Below are 12,380 nucleotides of genomic sequence, written 5' to 3' on the forward strand. Positions count from 1 at the left end.
ATCTTGGGCGAAAATTGCGAGATCGCTAGAAGCGTATTTTTGTCCATTCTAAAAACAGAAAAATGTATCTTATACATAAAGGGCAAAAAATCGACCATTGTTCCCGACCTTCATAATTCATGTATTCATGGTTTATTATAATATAATAACAAACCCGTAATTAAAGAAAATTTTCAATGTGTCTAAACACGGGGCTGTCTGTAATGTCTAATGGTCACTTGCTTTTGACGTTACCAACTTACCAATTTACCAAAACGTGAATTGTTTATCAATATATATTATCATTTGTATAAGTTATTATATATTATTTACAGATTTCTTGTTTTCCCAGATATAGTTTAAACTTTTGCATCGCATTATTGTTGGAAGGAGGAAGAAGGTCAAAAGGATTTTCTTTGATAATATTCATAAAATTGAAAGAATCAAAAAGCCAATATAACATCTGTCTGTGCCCCGAGTCTGGACCACACCTTCCCTGGTTCGGCGGGAAAATTTATATAGGCCCACTATGGTTGGGCTAGAACTGACTTCAGTTTTTCAGCAGTGAAGGATTAACCGCTAATATAAAAGCGTTTTTTAGGCAAGCGTCAGATGCTTCTTCAAGAGGCATTTTTAAGTATTTTTTTTCATTAGAACACTTGGATGTTTAGTAAACATTTCAACATATTTTAGTAAAATCACTTCTAGCAGTCGCACTTCTAAACAAAAGTACTTTTACAGATGTTGTTCCAAATGAGCCATCACTTTTGATCTCCACATTCTCCAAAAACCGACAGGAAAAGAAAATTATTGTGGCTATTTACCATTGCAACTCTTATTTTTCCCTTTTAACTGAAGCTCAAAGCAGCGCTTGGATTACTTGTAACCTAAACCGCAGTGCTGATACATTGATCATAATGTGAGCGAGTGTAGCATTACTTGAACTCCATGTTGCGGCCGAACTGTAAGAAGCCGATAGGGGGAGTGGATGTAGGCTGGGGAAAGTGTGAAAGAGAAGCGTTGCAGAATCATCGACAGAACAATCTTTGTTTCAATGGCTGCAAAATTTGATCCCACACAACTCCGAGGTCCCAATCCCCATGGTAAGAATGCGGCTATGTTGTTCTTTGTAGCTTTAGCAACCCCTTCTGAGAATCGCTCCGATTTGAAAAGTAGCACATCTTCTCCCCAAATTTGAGGCTCGTGCTGAAGGGCTAAGCATGGAATGGTTATTTCAACATTAGCAGGAAGAACATGTTTTCCCAGCTTAACTTCCCTTCCAATTTTCCTCTCAATGGTAACTACCGGTGGATATAACCTTAGCGACTCGTTGAATATCATACTCATCTGCATGAAAATGAATAATCGAACACATAACCTTGAGTGCGAGAGAACCTATATGCCATAACAAAGACAAAAATTGATTGAGCTGTTGACATTCTTACAGTTTTTAGCTTGGCAATGCCATCAAGATTCGGATTTTGTTTCCCAAATATTTGGATCACCTCCTTTCTTGCATCCTCTTGCCAATCGGTATGGATTGCTAGAAGAAACACAGTCCAAGCAAGTGCACTATTAGTGGTTTCTTGTCCAGCAAAGTAAAATGTCTTGCACTCGTCAACAATTTCATCAATCGAAATCCTCTTTCTCTCGTCGGTGTCCTGATGAGCTTTTAAAAGTACCCCAAGAAAATCATTCCCAAAGCTGTCTTCTTCTCCAGCCATTGCCTTATTTTCTCTATTCTTGATCATCTCCATGATGGAGTCGCGTATACTTTTCTCGAGCTTTGCTGATTCGATCTCATCATTGGATTTAATAAACATACTGCATCATTGATCAACGACAGATTAAACATCAGAACCTAAGTAATGCAATGTTCCAATTCATGATGAATTAGCTAAAAGGAAGTAATTACCTGATGCCGGGAAACCTGAGCTTGAACGCATTTTTGAATGATAATTGACCTAACTTGTCCAGAATCTCGAAAATGTTCTTCCCTTCTAAGTAGCTGCTGCCAAAGGCCGTCTTGGAAATCACTTCTGAGGTGTACAACCTAAATTCTTCAAACACATCGATCTCTTGCCCGTCGTGTTCTTTCCAAGTTTCTAGCATCGTCTCAGCACTAGCTATCACTGTTGGAGCCATACCCTAGCAAAAGCAATTAGCATATGTGTTTCCTATTTGCTCTTAGTTTATTGTACGATGAGAAGAATTCAAAATCAAGTGCAAGAGAAGGGCACACTGCCTTGACCAACTAATTTAATCCATATATATAAGTAATATTACCTTTAAGATCTCTCCGTGGAAGGCATAGTTGGCTAACTTTCTCATCTTAGCCCATTTTTCACCATCACTTACCACAAGTCCATCTCCTAGTAGCCTTCTCAGAAAGCTTTTCGGCTCGCTTTTGGGATAAGCTCCATCTTTGTTAGTAAGTATCTCTTTGCACACTTCTGGCTCTGTGATGACCAACTGGGCTTGAGAACCATACCATTGAAGAAAATTTGCTCCTGTTGCCAAAGACGAAATAAATTTAGATTACAACAGCAACAATCAACAAGCTTTATCCCACACTAAGTGGGATCGGCAGCATGAATCTAGAATGTCATTATACACGGTTTTGCGCTAAGTCTTCCGTTAACTCAACAGATAAAAGTTTTGATTAGAACAAAGATTTAAAAACTATCAACGGGTAAAAGTTCGTTTACCATATGTCTTGGTCCACAAGTGGATGTGAGGTTGAACTCGAGAAAATATGTCATGTGATAAGCTTTTGGGCCTGCTCATGGCTTCCTCTTGCATGCTGGAGATCTCTTTGGTGTTTCCATGGACGAATCGGTAAGAAGGGCCTTTGATTCCCTGCATAGCCACCAGATTCTGTAGTCGAATGGGAGACCACCATAGTTTGTGAAAGATCTTGATGAGAGCTAAGGGAAGGAGCAGACACAGAAGGCTTGAAAGAATGATCTCTAGGCCTCCCAAAGATTTCATTTTTCGTTTTGTGCTTCTCTTTGTCTGTATCTCTGAACCTGAATCCTACTGAATTTTCAACATTTCACGAATTAATTAATTAGATGACATTATACCATCACAAACTTTTATATTATCAAATATTCTAGCCGCCTTATTTTAAAATAAAAAAAACTAATGAAAAAAGTTTGAAAATTTTGAGTTTTAATGATAAGTACAAAATAAATGATAAAATGAATAGTATCATGATTGATTTTTTAGTGTAAAAATATGGTTTTTCGTTAAAGTGAACAGTACCGAAAGTTTTTCGTTAAAATTCCTTTTAAATTATCCAAATATTAGTATCATTATTTTAATATTAAATTATTTACATGTTAGCATATGACGATTTTGAAATTGAAAAACTTATTAACAAGATGTTAGTTGAAATCCTAACTTAATCCTCTCATTATCCTTTTGGAATTTTCCATTTTGTTTTGCTTTGTAAGGGATAAGGTTTATGTTTTTCTTCTTTTTGTATTTTGGTTTTCTTTTGTTGCGAGAGGTAAAATTTATGTTCTCGTGACTAGGTGTAAAAAATATTTTATATCAAATAAACTCTCTCGTACTGCTGAGGTTAGAAAGTGTTGAAAGAATATGTATTTATACATGTTCCCCTGCAATTAACGGATGAGATATTGGGATTTAGTCAGAGTTTCCTGCTAGCTCTGTGTGTTTCTTCACTAGTTAATAATTGAATTATGAACTTTGAACTTTTAAGGCGTCTATAAAAGATAATGATTGTGTGCCCTCCCGTGCCCTCTTGTTTGTGTGATCATGGTTAAGCCACATCAACGTTTTATATTATTATTCATTTTTGTCTTATTAAATATTGACGTGGCTTAATCGTGACTACACAAAATATGAGGGCACGGGAGGGCACATGAAATGGGAGGGCAGACAATCTTTGTTCGTCTATAAAAACACTAGAGTTTGAAAGGTTATGCGTTGTGTTAAAATAATGAATTTAAGACAATTCTCCCTCCTTATTCTTTTGGGGGCAGATTGTCTGTCCTCCTGTTTGGGTGCCCTTTCCATATTCTTTTATTTGTGCGGTCACGGTTAAGTCACGTTAGCATTTTTTATTCTTATTACTTTTTGTCTTACTATCTCTATAAAAAAAAATCAATATAAAATATTGACGTGACTGACTGCGCAAAATAGAAAAGGATGAGAATGACACCTACACAGAAGGGCATACAATCTGTCTCCTATTCTTTTTCGCCAATCAGCCAAAGACACAAACATTTGAAAAATCAAACGGTCTAAAAGTCTTTATGTAATTAAGAGGGTCAGCCCAATGGAAAAGGACTCGAATCAATCAGTCCACAAGTTTAATGCTTCAAATGGTCTCATGTCTCACTTTAAACTATACAATCAACGTAACTACTACCGGTGGCTCAGTAATTGAGATGAAGTGACTTGTATTTTACCGGTATACCGTATATCTGGGTTTGATTTTTGATGATGATGAATCACATTATGGTTCTCAAGAAGAGGTTGAAATACTTCTAGCTCTTGGAATAGTAGACGATCGAGGCAAAGTCATTAACTAATTTCTTTTTTTTAAAAAAAAAAAATTATTATTGGCACTAAAAAATTTTCATTTTACACTTCAAACTTTCTATATTTAGAAAGAAAAATACACTTATGAGGAGTGTAGAATGAGATTTTTAGAATGCCAATAACATCTCCAAAAAAAATACACAATCAACATGATTGACATACCGTATCAAAGCCATCGACTGATTCTTTTTTCTAAAAAGAAAAAAAAATACATAATCAACATGATTGACATGACAGACGTTATGTTGTAGACTTCCATGTTCAAACCTTTTGTTGTCAATTGTGTTGTTTATGTGGTATATACACATGGGCATGTAAAACATTTCGCTCGTTACATTTCGTGTAGGTTGTGTTGGTTGTGTTGTTTTACGTGATAATTTTATAAAGGAATTTGAGATAGGGAATTGTTATTAGCACATTAAAAATTTTATTCTATACTTCAAACCTTCTATATTAGGAAAGAAAAATACACTTATGAAAAGTGTAGAATGAGATTTTTGAAGTGTCAATAACACTTCCCTTTGAGATATTTCATGTGTTAGCAAAAATGTCAATCAAAACATTATGTTAATCGTGTTTTTACAATTTATCCATAATAAGTGATGTAATTCACGTAGTATTGAACACACAGTATTTTAACTGAATTATACATCCAAATAGAAAGAAGGAAAAAATCGAGTTAATTTCTTTTAACTGACTTACAAAAAAGAAAGAAGGAAATAATTTTTTTTTCATGGAATTCACGTATCCAAGAATTGTTGACTGTTGGCTCAAGCACTAATTCGATTCTGCGGATTCTTGTTCGTGTTATCAGCTACATTTCGTCTTCTCCGACATCTTCGGATGACAAATACAATTATACCAATGATAATTCCCAGAGCAATCAGACCTGAAAATGTAGAAACAAGATTTCTATCAGCTGCAACTCGGAACGAGATCGAAAAATTGAAAGAAAATAACAAGTTTGTCAATGTTTGTACAAATGCGACAGTAATATTACCTCCCACAACGATTGCAGCAATTATCCAGTTTCCTTCATCTCTTGTCAATTCTTTGTACTCTGCATTTCAAAAAAAAAAAAAAAAAAGTGCAACATTAGAGAAAACGAAAACATAATCATGAAGCAAATTGCATAATTTAACGGTTAAATATGTGTTGAAGAATTTTAGAAAATTTAACAGATGAATCTAAACAACTTAAAACGCAATATAGGAACTGACCTTTTTGACAGATATAGGTGAGTGGCTTATCCATTGATTTTACTACGCATTGTTTACCAGCCAAAGAGCAATCTCTGCATTTAACTGACCATCCAACTTCAAAGCCAGCTTTCAATAGTTCCATGACGGCCTCATAAGAATTGAACTTCGTAGCATCTTTACGAAGATCGACAGGAGCCAACGAAATGACAGAGCATGATTTTTGAGGCTCATAATACGAGTAATCGCCATCATAAACAGCATAGACGTAAGTCCCGTTTCTTGTCAGGCAAGGAACCACTGTGTGATTAGCAGCTTCCGGCACGCTGCTGATGTTTGTTGAGCACTTGACGAACCGGAAACGACTTCCTGGGTTCCACCCATATCCCATGAATCGAGCATCCCGGACAAACCCGTTCGTTGTTTCGACAGGACCAGACGGAAGGCCGCAGGTTCCATTGGCGAGGTTGACGTCGACCAAACGGAGTGTGTGATCATAGTAGGAAATGTTGCGCACGTAGTATTTCCCGGGGAAAATCTCTAGGATGGGTTTGTTATCGACGCAAGAGAGCTCGTAACCGGAGTCGCCGCAGCCGGATGGATCGCCCTTGAGGCGAAAAGGGTAGCTGATGTTTTTTATTTCTCCGCATGAAGACGAACAGTTGGTTTGTGCTTGAATTTGAACGAAAAATGGCAGAATCAGCAGAGAATAGAGAAGAGAAGATGTATATTGGACCGTCCTCATGATTATATTATATGCTTTTGCAGAAAAGTTATGAATCTCAGAACTTTGGGTAAATAATTTCGGATGAAGCTCTGCATATATTATATATATATATATATATATATAGTCTTCTGGAACGCCTCATAATTGTTTAGGCGTGTTGATTTTTATCCAAAGTTTGGAACGCCATGGCCCATCTTCTTAAAGGAAATCTCCATTGATGTTCCACCGTTAGTCAACGAAAGGGAGAGGGTCAAAATTTCCAGCTCCTCGTTGTGGGTTTTTGTCTTTTTTTTTTTTTTTTTAATTTTTTAGGGAACTTTAGCAAAAAAAACTTCCAGTACTGTTTACTTTAACGAAAAATTATATTTTTACACTAAAAAATCAATCATAGTACTATTCATTTTACCGTTTATTTTGTCCTTATAATTAAAACTCAAAATTTTCAAACTATTTTTCGTTAGTTTTTTCTTTCTTTCTAAAGATAGTAATGACTGTAACTAGTTGCCTACAATAACTGTTAAAATTGTTGAGTGACATCTTTGTAAAGTCCACACCCACATTATATTTTAATAATTTAACCATTTATTTTTGACATTTTCCTTTCAAGTTATTTACACAAAAAACAACCAAATCGATGATATTCATTTTAGTGTTTGTATAAAACACAATATTCTTCTATTTTTCCTCACTACAATACTGTTGAATATCTTGATTGTTATGGATTTGTTTGAATGATCTATAAATAATGAATTGAAATATAAACCGTTTAAATAATTAAAATAATTACATAATAGACATTATAAGGTGTGCCTCAAACATAATTTCATTTGCAAAATTGAGGTAAAACAAATGACCAAGTAGATTGAAGCTGAAATAGACTAAAAGAAGACAAAAAGATGCCGCACCGACAACAAGAATCTGTATACTTATAGATTTAGTGTTTGACTCTGTTTTGCGTGCATAATACTTTCTCTTAAAGAGCACGACATCCCAAATTGAACACACTGCTTAGCTATGAAGTTCAATGAATTAAAGCCATCTGACGTCGTTTAGACTTCCAAAAACGAATTTTAGAATTTCTAACTAAAATAAGACGTTTCGTTTTTTGTCCTATTACTTCTTTTACATTCCCTAAGATTCTCCTAAACTTCTCAAGATTCGAGTTAATTATATTTAAGCCTTATAACTGATGTTATAATCGATATTTAAGAATTATTGAAATAGTGTATTTCAAAATCTGATGAATTTCTAAACATTTTTCTTTAAAGACTTACGTTGATATCCTTTTTATGCTCGTGCAGCGTCAGAAATTCCTCAATAAAAGAGTACGCAAAATTTAAACTTAAGTGCAACTAGTTAACTCATATTCATGGATGTCACAGACCCGTTATTTGAACGTTGAAGACTGATGCTGCGGTGTCTTGAAATGGATAAGCACACAGTGTGTCATTTAGCTGCCCATAGTCTAGAAATTTTTGATTGTGATAAGAATATGAGTGGTATATCATGTGTTTTTAAGTAAGTGATAAAGAATTTTATTTTTTAAATTATTAACTTTTGAACACACATATATCTTACTATTTATATAATAACATGTAATATATCACTCCATATGTTGATCGCACTAAATAATCTCTCTACAGTATGCCTAGTTTTTTAATATGCAACTATCCCGTCCACCCCAGGATTGAGAATTTCAAAGGTCAAAGTCAATTCCCCATTTTCCATGGTCCTTATCCTTATCCATGGACGCCACTCATCAATCAAAGCTGAATTTCAGTAATTCCCACTTCCAAAGAAGAGTGAGGATCCTCACCGGAGCTTTTTGTGAGGATTCCATGAATCTCTCAATTACATCTGTTCATCGTATATTGTATGCTCAATTTTTATTAGATATTGTTTATATTTAATTTTAAATAAAAAATTTACAATGATTTCAGATCATACGATGATGAACGAATGTGATTTGAGGATTCCCGAGATCCTCATAAAGAGGATTCGGTGAGGATCCTCACATTCCAAAGGAGAGAGGATTCCGATGGTCCTCCAATTACATCAATTCATCGTACATCGTGCAGCGAATTTTCGTAAAGTACTGTTTATATTCAATTTTAAATATAAAAAAACAAGAACAATTACAATGGAATAAATAGAATACCTCCCACACCAATTGCTACATATATTAAGATTATTTGAAGTTCTGTGGGTTCTTTGCACTCTGCATCGACAAAAATCACAGTACTAGATGTTAAAATATTTAAAAGTTTAAGTGAAAAAAAAACGTTTTTGACTGTTAGAGAATATTTTTAACTAATTCAAAAGCAACCTCAAGCAATGACTTTACATAAGCAAGAGATAAAACTAATCGCGGTCATAAACTTAAGGCATATACATAATTAGTTGTATATTCATCCTTGATGAGTTATTATGTGACTGTCACACGTACTGTTACGTGTTATTGTAGATCGGATACTAACCTGTGTAGCATTCGTAGGTAAGTGGCTTAACCCATGAACTTACTGCGCATCCCTTAGCCAAAGAGCAGTCCCTGCACTTAACCGACCATCCAATATCAAACCCGGCCTGCAATAGTTTCATGACGGCTTTGTAAGAAGTGAACTTCATGTCCGGATGATAATCTACCGGAGCCACTGCAACAAGCGAGCATCGAGGGGGATAATAGTACTCGGGGACATAAACAGCATAGAAATAGCTCCCGTTTGTTGCGGCCAAACATGGAACCCTTGATAATTAGCAGCTGTTGGCAGGCTGCTGATGTTTTTGGAGCACTTGACGAATCGAAAATGACTAGCATAATAGATTACAGCTCCTCGGAACCGAAAATCCATGACTTTCCCGTCCGCTGTTTTGACAGATCCAGACGGAAGGCTGCAGGATCCGTTGGCAAAGTTGACGTCGATCAAACGGAGGTTTTGATCATCATATGAACTGTTGTGCACGTAGTATTTTCCCGGGAAAATTTCTAAGATGGTTTTTCCGTTCACGCAAGAAAATTCATGGTCAGGATCCCCGCAGCCAGATGGATTGCCCTTTAGACGAAAAGGGTATTTGATGTTTTGGACTTCTCCACATGAAGTAGAACAATTGACGGGTTTACGATCTCTTGCTTGCGCTCGATGAATGAAAGCTAGAAAAATCAGCGCAGAAAAGAGAATAATAGTTGAAGTGGTAAATGAACATTGAACCCTCATGGTATATTATATACGTATGTCTTAGCAGAATAAGTGATAACTATGAACTTCAAAATTGGAAAATATCATAGCAATCCCGGAACAAGTAGCTAATACTTTTATATTTCCCAGATAGTCAACCACTGAAAGTGTCAAACACCCAAAGTACGTTTTGAGCCCCATCCATGCTAGTGTTTTTTTATTTCTTCAGCTTTTTTTTAATTAATAAATTCTATTTATGTGAAATAATAACGTAATGATTTTAGAATCAAGGAAGTTCGTGCAGAAACGCGTTATGTGGAAGTTGTTGATCCAAAAAGTCTAAGTCGAGATCGATCGAGTTAATAAAAATAAAGGAATTTGGATGATCTTCAAATAAATAAAACAATGTCCATATTATTCTAATAGAATTCAAAGGTCGACGACAATTAAGCTCCCTTAATTAGCTTATTCATTTGCCAATACACTACCGAGTATAAGTTTTCATGAATATGCCAAATATCAGAGCCAGCGATGAAGTGTCTTTTTCCGAGTCGAAGAGATGCACAACAAACTTGAATAAAGTTGAGATTCCACTATAAAAGTAATTGGCAATCTAGAAAGTAACTCAACTTACTTACAAACTCATGCAAAGTTCCTCTTCCCATCAATGTGGGATTCATTCTCAACACGCCAAGCCTAACACGTGGATAACATAACGGAGCAGCGTGGAGCGCGTATGATTGTTTGGCTTCATATGTGAACAACCTACTACGATACCATGTAAAACTTTAGTAGGCTAGGTTTTCAGTTGTTTTTGCATACCCCTTTCAATCGAGGGTTGCTTGTATTTATAAGATCATAAAGATTGACATCATCAAGTTTGAAACACGCTATTTACACGCTAGTGTGAAATTCGAACTTTATAACAGCATAATAAACTTATCTAAGAAACATTCAAAATATTCTTAGACTTAACATACTCTCTTTGAGATAAGGAAGAATCACGCACACAACAGGCTTAGAGTTTGAATGTAAATGGGAAGTCTAACAAAACCAACATCAAAATTTTTCGTACTCACCACAGAGTCACTAATGGTTAAAAACCAATTCCATGTCACAGAACACATTCTGACACTATGTGAATTACAGATGCTAGTCAGGAGATGATGAAATACTTCTTTGAGTCTTCCGATCATAGAAAAAATAGACTGTCACGGTGAAGTCACCAACAGATTATTTTTTAGGAGTTTTAACGAAAAGCTCGCGGTACTATTCACTTTAAAGAAAAACCATATTTTTACACTGAAAAGTCAAACCTGATACTATTCACTTTACCATTTATTTTATCTTTATCATTAAAACTAAAAGTTTTCAAACCCTTTTTATTAGTTTTTTTTTATTTTTTTAAGAAAAGAAAAAGAAAAACCCCTTTTTGTACTATTGAAGAGTGTAGTGCAGCCTTACAGGTGTCACTCTATTTTCTACCCTCGCACTCCTAACTTTTTACTCTAGTGAATTGAAAAAAAAAAAAAAAAAAAAAAAGATAATCAAATTACAAGTCACAAACTAAGGAGCAGTAAAGATAAAGAAATTATGAGTGCAAAAATCACTATCCAAATATATATGATTGACTTCTAAAAAAGAAAATTTTGCTAAGTTGCATTCAAAGATTAGGAAGAGAGAGAAAGAATTCTCCTCAGAATATTCGAATTTGGAGCATAAGTCTGTAGAAGTTCAGAATAAAAAATGAGAATAGAACATGCCGCAAGTTAAAAATTTCTAGCTAGCAGTTTTCAATGTGCAACATACTTGGGTTTAGCATCATAGGCACTCTTGATTTAGCCATGATTCATTTGGGATGATTTTTCATATGAACATGCTAAAACTTTTATTATATTATAGAAAAGTACCTTTAGAAAGCGTTTTTTATGATCTTAGAAGCAATTTAAGATTTTTTGTAAAATGTAATCACTAGCGTTTATAACTACCGAACAATGTTTCAAATCCTATCATATGCAGTTTTAAACATGCTCGTGTTTGGTCCGAACATGGTGTTTACGAAACCCTTTAACAGGACACTACCAAATTATGAGCATAATAAGACTACTGTTGAAAGCTATTCATCCCATGGGCGTACACTTGCCAGTGCCCTTGCCCACCTGCACATGTTGCTTGTATTAAGTATACAAGTTAGCAATACAGTTAGTAAGTTGGTTAGAGTAGTTAGGCTCTCCCTTATAAAAACAGTTGTGTAACCCTCATTCTATCAATCAATACAAAAGCATATTTCTCTCTCTAAATCTATCTCTCTGTAAAACTCTTTGTGTTGATCTTTCTTCTCTTCAACTTTCTTCTTGATTTTCTTTCAATTTCCAAACATTACAATGTAGTTAACATGGTATCAGAGCCACCAGGCTCACGCCATTGATTCTGGTGGTTCCATTTCTCATTATTTTCCCTCTGTTTCTAGCTTATTTTCTTTCCAAATTTCTGGGTAGATTTTGCTTTTGATTATTTATTTATTTTTCCAGTTCTTGCTGGGTTTGCGAACTGGGTCCTGAGTTTCTTGAACTGGGTCTGGATGAGAGTTGGGTTTGCGGATCTGGGTCGAGATTTTTGAAGAACGGTGTACCAGTCAGGTGGGTTTTGGCGGTTGGCGGTGAGTAGGTTGTCAGTGACGTCAACGATTTGGTCAAAGCCGGAGTTGTAAGGGTCGGATTCTCGACT

The 12,380-nt window shown here is 35.3% G+C and overlaps 2 protein-coding genes and 1 pseudogene across 3 annotated transcripts; all 3 read right to left on the bottom strand.

Moving 5' to 3' along the window:
• Positions 1-666: 666 nt before the first annotated feature.
• On the bottom strand, positions 667-3,051 carry LOC137737871 (cytochrome P450 CYP749A22). Its single transcript, XM_068477445.2, has 5 exons — positions 2,688-3,051; positions 2,266-2,489; positions 1,895-2,127; positions 1,425-1,803; positions 667-1,326 (listed from the first exon to the last, which is right to left on the bottom strand). The coding sequence occupies exons 1-5, from the start codon at positions 2,968-2,970 to the stop codon at positions 892-894; spliced, it is 1,554 nt and encodes a 517-aa protein (XP_068333546.2). The 5' UTR covers positions 2,971-3,051; the 3' UTR covers positions 667-891.
• A 2,160-nt stretch (positions 3,052-5,211) lies between these two features.
• LOC137738450 (LEAF RUST 10 DISEASE-RESISTANCE LOCUS RECEPTOR-LIKE PROTEIN KINASE-like 1.2) lies at positions 5,212-6,594 on the bottom strand. Its single transcript, XM_068478083.2, has 3 exons — positions 5,775-6,594; positions 5,555-5,614; positions 5,212-5,443 (listed from the first exon to the last, which is right to left on the bottom strand). The coding sequence occupies exons 1-3, from the start codon at positions 6,496-6,498 to the stop codon at positions 5,325-5,327; spliced, it is 903 nt and encodes a 300-aa protein (XP_068334184.2). The 5' UTR covers positions 6,499-6,594; the 3' UTR covers positions 5,212-5,324.
• A 2,005-nt stretch (positions 6,595-8,599) lies between these two features.
• Positions 8,600-9,731, bottom strand: LOC148692064 (uncharacterized; annotated as a pseudogene). The gene is made up of 2 exons (XR_015955342.1): positions 8,958-9,731; positions 8,600-8,698 (listed from the first exon to the last, which is right to left on the bottom strand). The product of XR_015955342.1 is annotated as an uncharacterized LOC148692064 (transcript).
• Positions 9,732-12,380: the final 2,649 nt, after the last annotated feature.

The sequence above is a fragment of the Pyrus communis genome, chromosome 13 (genome assembly GCF_041283825.1).
Source record: "Pyrus communis isolate YQ-2024b chromosome 13, ASM4128382v1, whole genome shotgun sequence".
In the NCBI taxonomy this organism is placed as follows: Eukaryota; Viridiplantae; Streptophyta; class Magnoliopsida; order Rosales; family Rosaceae; genus Pyrus; species Pyrus communis.

Bases quoted from the DNA above. Each gene is read 5' to 3' on its own strand.
- LOC137737871 (XM_068477445.2), bottom strand. From the start codon at position 2,970: ATGAAATCTTTGGGAGGCCTAGAGATCATTCTTTCAAGCCTTCTGTGT. The intron at 2,490-2,687 runs GTAAACGAACTT...CTTTGGCAACAG, and splicing joins CTTGTGGACCAAGACATATG to GAGCAAATTTTCTTCAATGG. The intron at 2,128-2,265 runs GTAATATTACTT...TGCTTTTGCTAG, and splicing joins TCCACGGAGAGATCTTAAAG to GGTATGGCTCCAACAGTGAT.
- LOC137738450 (XM_068478083.2), bottom strand. From the start codon at position 6,498: ATGAGGACGGTCCAATATACATCTTCTCTTCTCTATTCTCTGCTGATT. The intron at 5,615-5,774 runs GTCAGTTCCTAT...TTTGAAATGCAG, and splicing joins CACCTATATCTGTCAAAAAG to AGTACAAAGAATTGACAAGA. The intron at 5,444-5,554 runs GTAATATTACTG...CTACATTTTCAG, and splicing joins TGCTGCAATCGTTGTGGGAG to GTCTGATTGCTCTGGGAATT.